This window comes from Vigna unguiculata, chromosome 3 (genome assembly GCF_004118075.2).
Source record: "Vigna unguiculata cultivar IT97K-499-35 chromosome 3, ASM411807v1, whole genome shotgun sequence".
In the NCBI taxonomy this organism is placed as follows: Eukaryota; Viridiplantae; Streptophyta; class Magnoliopsida; order Fabales; family Fabaceae; genus Vigna; species Vigna unguiculata.
Genome location: NC_040281.1, coordinates 25,647,955 through 25,658,427, shown reverse-complemented (window position 1 = coordinate 25,658,427; position 10,473 = coordinate 25,647,955). Strand labels below are relative to the sequence as shown.

At 32.5% G+C, this 10,473-nt stretch overlaps 1 protein-coding gene across 1 annotated transcript; it reads right to left on the bottom strand.

Moving 5' to 3' along the window:
* Positions 1 to 1,505: 1,505 nt before the first annotated feature.
* Positions 1,506 to 3,663, bottom strand: LOC114179051 (U-box domain-containing protein 26-like). The gene has a single exon (XM_028065251.1). The coding sequence runs from the start codon at positions 3,409 to 3,411 to the stop codon at positions 2,170 to 2,172; it is 1,242 nt and encodes a 413-aa protein (XP_027921052.1). The 5' UTR covers positions 3,412 to 3,663; the 3' UTR covers positions 1,506 to 2,169.
* Positions 3,664 to 10,473: the final 6,810 nt, after the last annotated feature.

The window sequence follows — 10,473 nt, the reverse complement described above, 5'->3', positions numbered from 1 at the left end:
GAGATGCAAGCTGTCCTCAATTTCACAAAAAGAAAAAAAAAAATAGTGGAACCAAATATAAATCAGACAGTGTTACTTTAGATGACAATTGGCAAGTGTGAGGAACAATGGTCACCATCAGGGACACTCATAGTCCTTGACAACAACAGCTCCACTCTTGGTCTCTGAACTCTAAACAGGAAGTGCACGATTGGAATCACCCAACATTTTGTCAATGTAAACTTGAGAAACAAAGCAGTGAAGAAGAGCACGTGTGAAACTTTATTGTGTTCAATAGTGTGCGAAAGTGATGGTTGAATCATAAGAACCCAATATACATGCATGCCATGCACAGCAGGTGGTAGTAGTAGTAATCGTCATTGTTCACCATAGACCAAGACTTTGAATTGTTGTCTGCAGAAAGCATTTAACTGTGTACTGTAGGACTGCTGAAAACAACACATCAAGCACGCGGAGGAACAGAACACCCTCATTGTCAAGCATCAATGATATCATGCGTCTCCCATTAAGAGGGGAAACAATGTAAATATCAATTTGACTTCTTTTCTTGGAGACAACCCAAAAGCAGCAAGACACTAAGACACCGATGAATCATGGATGAAATCTCACCCTAACTATCTTTACATACAATACACAATCTCTGACTTGGAATACTTTAATTTACTGTTAAAACTCGCTGGAAAGGTTTCCCATCACCTCATCCCTTAGGTGGGTGTCCCAAAAGGAGGAATAAAAGATAATTAGAAAAAGCTAAAAAGGGCGACAGTAGATGATGGGTCCCGGCTGCTACATATCCTGACCTTCGATTGGAAGACAAAATAAATTTCCATCTGTAAGGGACTGTGGAGCAGAAACAAAGTTGGGCTGTGCATGTGATGTGTGAGCACCAGTGGTTGTAGCAGTACCCATCACAAAAATTGAAAAAGGAGTGAAGAGAATAACAAATAAGCAAGCACCCATGTGACACAATGGTTTGATTCCCACCAACATGTGACCTTCCTCCCCTCTATTTGTAAGCCACATAAACCATTTTCCCAGTCCTTGTAGTAGGACCCTCTGGACCCCACCATGTTCCCTCACATGTGCCCCCTTTCCTTTTCATTCAAAGACGTTTCAAATCCGTGCAGCCTTCTGCTCCCTCTCTTTTGTTCTTGCTCAAACTTCTTAGTCATAGACTAGTGTACGCTGTTCAACTACAAGTTCATACATAGATGGTAATGCCCCTACATAGATACCCTTCCATTGGAATGCACCATCTGTAGTTTCACTTTCACATTCTTTTATCTCTCTCGATTATCTTTCTTCTACACTTCCTCTGTCAATTATAAAAATACCCCATCACTTATAAAATAAAAACACCCCATCAAGTAGGTTGTGGTTACTTTTAACAGATTCCAATTCGAGCCGCATCCATCCTCCTATAAACTGGGTTAAGAGCAGAAAATAAAAATCTTATTGGGGTCGCAGTATTGTCCAGAACAAAATTGATGTACAGAAAAAAAGGCTTAAGAAAAAGCTACATCTATTCACACACAGAAAAAGTGTATATTCACAAAAAAGAAGATAAAGCTACATTTTTCTTCTTTGGTGAGCAGTAGCAGCCATGGAGAAGAGTCCCCAACATAATGATTATTCAAAATGACGTTCCTCGGAAGTCAAAAAGACTTCTGCCTATGGAGCTAACAGAAACGTGTACTTCACCCAATGGCAGTGAATGTTTCCTTTCCCCCAATAATCCACAAGGTTCCCACATGTAAAGCATATTCACCCATTCTAATAACCAACAATTTCGATCACGATTAAATTCCTGAACATATACTACATAACTAGAAAGTTGAAACAAAGAAAGGGAGAAAAAAGGAGAAAAAAAAAAGAGAAAACAGAAAGTTAGCTCTATTTTGATATTTTTCATCTTAAAAAATTACAAACTCTGACGAAGCAAACATTGTGCTTTCGTTCATCACAATAATCCTTACATACAAAACAAAGAGAAGAAAAATAATTAAATACAGAATTACAACTCTATTTATTTACCAATCTAGACAAAAAGACTAATTAATTAAGCTTCAGACTTCACAAACTTTGTCCATTTTTCTTATCTTCAAATCTAATTTTCCTTTTTCTTCACTAAAATTATGGAGATTATTACAATAGCAAAATTAAAAATTGTCAGAAGGGAACCACAACAACCTGGCTGCATGCAAAATCGTCAGAATTTCCGATGCAATCCTGCGGCCACGAATCCCGAAGAAGCTTCAGCAACATCTGGGCCTTCCTCTTAGCTCTCTCCGTGCAATCGCTCTGCACCAGAAGTAGAAGCTGGGTCAACACCCCCGCCGTCACCGCCTCTCTCTGGCACCGCTCCGATTCGGAGCACAACGACAGCAACGCTCCGGCTGCGTACTCCGTCGCGCGGTCCGATATCTTCAGTATTATCTTCACCAGCATCGGCACCGTCAGTGCATGGCTAGCGAACGCGGCACATCCCGTGGGAATCCTGCAGAGGAGCTCCACCGTGGCGAGCGCCCTCTCCGCGTCGCATTTCTCGAAGTCCGCGAGCCTATCAACGAGAACCGCTGGTGCACCAGCGGCCACCGCCTTGTGCCGTGTCTGCTTCACCAAGCACAGCGCGAACAAAGCCTTGATCCCGATCTTGAGCGCGCGCGGGTACGAGATCGGGCTGCGGAGCAGGTCCACGACTCCGTCATAGATTTCGTCAACATCGCTCACCTGTGCACGGAGCTCCGGCGAGTGCGTCCCGGCGACGACGATCTCAATCAACGCGGCCGAGTTGACTCGGACTTCAAGCGAGCTGTGCGAGAGCAACCGCGAGAGATAACTAACCTTGTCGGAGTCGGATGCGAGAGCGGCGCAATCGGACTCGGCGAGCGGGAACAAAACGAGTAGGGCGAGCGACTCGTGCTTCAACTCGTCCGCACCGCTGAAAATGATAGGGAGAAGGATCTGGCGGACGTTGTGAGAGGAAATGAGGGAGCGGTTCTTGTCGGAGTCGCGCGCAAGTTGTCTGAGTCGTCGGAGAGAGGAGAGACGAAGGTGAGTTGGAGCGGATTCGGAGGATGTTTGGTTGAGAAGGGAGCGAACCAGGGCCGGGTCTGCGGGCTGTTTGGGAGTGGGGATTCGCTCGACACCGAAAGCGCGGTTAGCAACGCACCAGTCCTGGATTAGGCGGCGGAGGGTGTGGTTGGGGATTAGGGTGAAGTCGGTGAGAGTGGCACGTGTGACGGGACAGGTTGTGTTACCGGCGGTAACCCAGGACTCGATGCTGGGTCGGTCGTAGGTCTGACCGGTGCAGACGGTGACTGGGTCTCTCATGAGTTCCAGCGAGATTGGGCATCTGAAGTGGTAGGGTATGTGAACCTCCAAATCCAAGGGTTCTAAACTTCCAGGCATTGTTTGTAATGGAGGGGTGGAAGAGAGTACGATGATGATGATAATAATAATAATGATAATAAAAAATAATATTATTAAATTGGGGAAAAGAAAATAGTTGTGCCAAATGTGAAGGGTCTGCAAATTCTCTTTAGGTATGTCACGCTTTGGTTTCTCTTATATGAGATGAAACAGAGGAACATACCCAACAGGCACAGAGAGGGACTGGCTCTGCCATACCCTGCCCCTTATCTGACTCCTCCTTCCCCCACACGTGTGGAATCTAACCCAACGCCAAAAGATTGGTCAAACCAAATATGCCACCTCTGGGTCCCACTTTCTCTGCCTAAAATCTTACTCCTCTTAACATCATCACCCAATTTATTATTCTCTTCTCCTCTTCACTATACATTGCACATTGCCCCCTCCTCTTTTCATTCTTCCGTCTCTTTCACCCTTCTTCTCCACTCAAATCACATAACATAAACCCAATACTTTCATCGTACAATCTACAAGCTATTAGGGTATGATACCCCTAAACAATAATCACAACATAATAATAATAATAATAATAATAATAATAATAATAATAGGTAGATTCGCTACCCTACACCCACCACACCTCCGATCTTAGGACACAAATCCTAGCTAAAAATAAAATAGAAATTTCAAAAACAAATGTTAAATAAATAAATAGACTTTGTCCATGTACATTGCTTTGGTAACTATGAAAAGTTGTAGTCATTGGCAAGCACTTTCCCTATCAATAATTTGATAACTTTTAAAGTAACAATAAATAAATAGTTTAATAATTGGGCACTACATGATACCCGTGATAATAAAAGAAAGCAAAAGGGGGAAATGGAGAATAGAAAAAATGAAAGGGATCATAATGCAAAGGAAGTTAGAGAAGTGGATTAGGTTGAGTCAAAGGTCAAAGATGAAGAGGTTAGAAAGGGGGTCCAGGTTGTGATCCACCTCTTTATTGTGGCTAAAACAACTTTGTTGTGGATAACAAGAAGAAGGGGTGCTTCCCATGCATCTTTCTTCATTGCTTCATTCTCACTGTACCAGTCACATCTGCATCACAAATTCCTCCATCTTTATATTCAAATGCTGAAAAAATAAATTCCACATTTATTCAAATTTATTCCTTCTATTTGATCTAAGGATTTGATTTTTCTAAAACAAAATGTTAAGGATTTGATGGATACCTGTTTTTATCATTGGCGACTTTTCAAACTTTTGTTATTTTGCTAATATTTCAAAATTCTCCAACATTAATGTCCATTATCGATAAAAGCATATCTTAAACAGTATTTTACTGTTTATTGCATGTCTTATCTTCTAAGTTTTCAATTTAGTCTACATTTGGTACTGTTTTTCCATTGAAATTTATGTTGATGGTCTTTGGACCCTTCAACAAACTAATGAAGAAAAAGTGTACACAGTCAGCAAACAAATCAATGAAAAAGTTCAATGTGTTAATGATTCCATGTATTAACCCATTCAAAACTTTAAATTGATCAAGATTAAGAATACAATTATTTAACATTTTAAAATTTATGATTAAGAAGAGTACCGATTTGTGCATCTTATGTATGTCTGTAAGAAATTAAATAGTTCTTTTCTAGATGTCTTGGGAACCACGTGTCACAATCCAAGTGTTTATACTTTTTTAAACTTAAAATATAATAATTCAATTTAATGAAAAATGTATAAAAACAATTTTTTAAATATATTTGAATTGATCTTTTCTATTTCTTAGATGTACGAAATATTGAAAAATAAAAACTGATTAAATTTGTTAGAAAAATTAACAAATATAATGTATAAGATATTAAAAATAAAAATTGAATAAAGCAATAATAAAAAAATTACCAACTATATATCTTATATGTGAAAAAAAAATTGTAAAAAATTTATATAAAGTAAACAGAGAAATTTTATATTATTATAAGTATTAAAAGCAAATGCTTCTTTCAGAGAACAAACTATTTTATATTTTTTTAATTTCAAATAAATCATATGTGACTTGTCTATAATATAAATAATATTTTTTTTTGTAAGTAAAATTATTCAAATTAATTTATAATATGGTATAATTGTTTTAAGTCTTTTTTAACACAATATTAAAAACATAAATATAGTTAGTTTATAGAAAAATAAAATTATGCAACTCTACTTGAATTTGATCCAATTTTCATTGATAAAAAAGTTGTACAACATTCACCTTGTATACCTTATATTTGTACGAAAGATTTTAACAATTCTAAAAAATTAAAATACATTAATTGAATTACTTACAATTTTTTTAGAGAAACATTTTCAATTCTAAATATTTTAATTTTAATTAAAATATTTTAAATTTTATTTTTCTTATTTAGATAAAGCAATTTAATTTTTATTTTACGACGAACTTCACTTTATCTTTAAATTTAATTTAACTTAATTCGACCTTTAATTCGATACAACTTGTCTTCACTATTCGTTCAAGTCGACCTTCGACCCAACTCGACTTGGCTCAACCCGATCTGACTCAACGTTCGACCTAGACTGAACCAACTGAACATTTGATTTGGATCAGTTTGACCTTGTATAGGCTAGGCCAACTCAACCTTCGGCTTGACTCAACATTAGACTTGACCTTTGGTCCCGTCCAACCTAGTTTGACCTTCGGTCCAGCCTGGTTTGATTCGACCTTTGGTTCAAGCCACACAGCCACACAGTTCGACCTTTGACCTTAACTAGCCCGACTTGACCTTTAACTTGAACTAGTTCGGCTTGACCTTTTGTTTGACCCAACTCGATTTCGTAGACTTGTAAACTTTTTTTGTCCTGGTTAATGTGCAATTCTACAATTTACGGAATTTCAATTTTCTTCTTTTTCTAAATAAAATTCAAATTCTACTATTTAATTATTTGAAATGTTTTCTTAAAATTTCTCAATTTCAATTTTCTTTTAATTTTCTCGTCCAAATATATTATTATTTTTGAAAAAAAAATTCAAATAAATAAATATTCTCTTAAATTGTCTCATTCAAACATATAGTTAGGGATGGCAACGGGGCGGGGCGGGGACGGGTTTCGCTATCCCATACCCATCCCCGCATAAAAAATTCATCCCCATCCCCATACCCAAACCCAACGGGTATCAAACTTTTTTCCCATCCCCATCCCCACCGGGTAACGGGTATAATCTCGTACCCATACCCGTACCCGTGTTCTAACTACTTCAATATTAATTTTTATAAAAGAAAAAAAATTACGGTAAAGAAAACATAATATTATGAAATATTCAATATTAGGAGGATTTTCTTCGATGCCAAATACCTTAAAATAAATTATAATTGTTTACATTTTATATTAGAATACCAAATAAAATTTCATGTGAACCAAAACATTTGTTAAATTTGCAAACTACAACATTGATGAACTTAGTTGATAAAATTAAAAAATATTTCAAAAAAATATAAAAGGAAAACAAATATTTAAATTAAAATATATTTTAAATGTTTGTTTACTTCAATTTTTAAATTCTAATGAATATCTTTTTTATACACTAATAAAAGTTATAATATATCACTTGATCAAAATGACACAAAGAATAAATAATAAACATAATAATAAAAGGAAAACAAATATTCAAATTAAAATATATTTTAAATGTTTGTTTACTTCAATTTTTTAAATTATAATGAATCTCTTTTTTATACACTAATAAAAGTTATAATACATCACTTGATCAAAATGACACAAAGAACAAATAATAAACATAATAATAAAATTTTGACATAGATTTTGTATCTTTTGAACTTCAATATATGTTGGATAGTGACAAAACAATATTCATAGCAATTACATTAAATTTTTATATTGTAGTAAATAAAAGTTATTTATACAATTAAAGTGGAAAAAATTACAGTATGATTAATAGTGAGTTATAAAATAACAAATAATTAGATAGAATATATCGAAATATTATTCTACATGATGAAAATAAACAATAAATAAAAATATTAAAAGACTAACAAATGTGTGTTTTAGAAATAATTTGAGAGACTATCGAAAGAAATCGCACAAAGGAAATCAAATGTATAATTAAGGTATGATAAAATGAAAAATACCTTACAGAACTAATTATTAAATTATGTTTGAAGTGGTTAAAATTAAATAGAAATATCATTAGTGACCAAAAAATTTGTCATTAAATTACATATAAATTAGTAATTAAATTGGTCACTAAATCAAGTACAGATTCGATCATTGAATCGGTCACTAATTTAGTCATTGATTCAGACAATAAATCAACTACTACCACCAATGACGAAAAATAGTGACTGATATGGGTTACTGACTAAATCAGTCACCATTTCATGTTTTTCTTGTAGTGAATTATCATATACTATTCCTAAATATCATTATATATATATATATATATATATATATATATATATAATTTTAACCACTTCAAACAGAATTTAAAGTGAAAAAATTACATTATGATTAATAATGAGTTATAAAATAAAAAATAATTAGATAGAATATATCGAAATATTATTCTACATGATGAAAATAAAAAAAATAAATAAAAATATTAAAAAACTAACAAATGTGTGTTTTAGAAATAATTTGAGAGACTATCGAAAAAAATCACACAAAGGAAATCAAATGTATAACTAAGGTATGATAAGACGAAAAATATCTTAGAGAATTAAGAAAACTTTTCAAATATTAACATATAATTAATGGTTGAAAAATAACAAAAATTATTTTAATGAAACAAAAGAGTTCTTCAAATTAAACAAAAATTAATAATAATAATAAGTAAAGAATTTTTTTTATATTATCTTAAATTGAGAGTATAAACATTCTCATGTGAAAGAAAAATTTATAATAAATAAAAATATTAAAAAATAATATAAATATTCAAATGTGAGGCATAATTTTTTTTAATTAACATACATCATTTTAACATAATTACATAAAGGTTATGATAAGATAAAAAATATATTGGAGATGAGAATGAGTTTCATGACAAATGAAATAATTAAAAAAAATAAAAAATAGAAAAAAATATATATATATATATAGGGGTTACTTGATTAATTGTGAATATTTTAATAATTTAAACGAGAATGAAGATATGGCGGGGACGGGTATTATGGCGGGTATATGTACATCCCCATACCCATCCCCATACCCAACTGAAAAAGTCGGGGATTCCCCATACCCATACCCATACCCAGTCAATGCGGAAATTCCCCCTCAAAACGGGGACGGGTTCGGGCAATACCCACAGAGACGAATTTATTTGCCATCTCTACATATAGTCAAGTTTTGATACGAATTGTCAACAAGCCAATTATTTAGTTGTTGAAGGTTTTTCTTTTTTCATACTCTTCAAATCAGATGTGACAACATTTTTTAGTAACAGCAACGAGGAAACAAATTTTAAACAAGAACGGCAATTTACATTATTGTTTTCCATTTTTCTTTAAATGTCTTTTTTATACAAATGATTTTTAATCACTGCCAAATAAAGGTAGTATCTTTTATACAATAAACAAATATACATATATAGAGAGAGAATTAGTTAGTTGGAAAATAATACTTTGATAATTCTCCAGAAAATACACTTATTTGACAATTTTTTTAATAATACAATAATGTATATTAAAATTTTAAATTAAAAAATAAAATAAATATAATTAAAATATTTTATTTTGAATTATTATTTAAATATTTTTTGTTTTCAAAAATGTCAATATATTATCACTTATTTTAAGGTAGACTTCTTTCTCATACGAGGTTCCACTTAATTTAAAATATATGTCGATATTTCTAGGTTTCAGTTCATGAGAGGAGTGAATTAAACTTTTACAAATTTTCGAAAGAAAATAATGTTTTTAAAGTATTAAATTAGTTGTTTTAATTGTCATATTTTAATTTTTTAAATGTTTTCGATTGTAGTTTTAAAAAAAAATGAGAAAACCGGATTAAAGTTTGTTATCTGAAAATGGAATGCCAAACATGATGAATAAACAGTGTGGATCATATATTAGTTAATTATTTTTGTTGTTTCAGTGTGAAAGAAAAAATTGTAAGATATAGATGTGAAGGAAGAGATATCTAAATATACTTGACACGGGTTTTCTTATGACAGAAAACGTAGGGTGGTCCTTTGGTTATCCTAAATAAATCTGGCACAGTACTTAAATGATTTCCCACGAAGGACACAGAGTAATGACCAAGTGAAACGCTTTAATGGTAAAAAGTTAAGCACTACCTATGCATCCTCATTCATCAAATGGGAATACTAAATTGGTCACATAAATACTCAAGTGCCTACATTAGCTCTCTTCTTTTTTTAAACCATTTGTAAATTAAAACGTACACTATATAAATAGATATATAAATCTTATTTTATATAATTGAGTTAGATTTAAAATTTAATTGATATTAAAGTTAACTAAAATTTATCTTAAAAAAAATTTATTTTACATCTAACATGTATATAATAGATGTAAATTTATATTTGATTTATAAGTGTTAGTAAAAACTTTTTTTTTACATTAAGTTAGATGTAAATGTATTTAGAAAAAAAAACCTATATTACTCGTTTCTCTTCACTTTCTATCTTGCCCGAAACTCTATCAAATACAATAACATTTTTGTACGAATTAATACTTCTATTAATAATCAAAAATGACATTTTTAGCCATTTTCGTGTGCAATTTACTAGAAAATATCTTTCCTTCGAATATTTACTTTTTTTATATTAAGATCATTTTCTCATCTTTCTTGAAATAGTATTGTCGCACGTGACTGTTTTTAGGGAAAATTCATTCATTATTATGTATGAATGTCCTCATTATTTGTCTTAACTGTGAGTTTTATAATTTTCTATCTATATTAGATGTTTGATTAATTTTAAATTTAGTAGATGAAGAATAAAAAGGAAAAGAAGAAGAAGTAGAAGTAGAAGGAAAAGAAAGAGAAGTAGGAGAAGAAGAAGAAAAATGAAAAAAAGAAGAAAAGAAGAAGAAAAAATTGAATGAGAAAAAAATTAATGAAAATTTA

What these genes read in the sequence shown, in the direction of transcription:
- LOC114179051 (XM_028065251.1), bottom strand. Translation starts at nt 3,411, where the DNA reads ATGCCTGGAAGTTTAGAACCCTTGGATTTGGAGGTTCACATACCCTAC.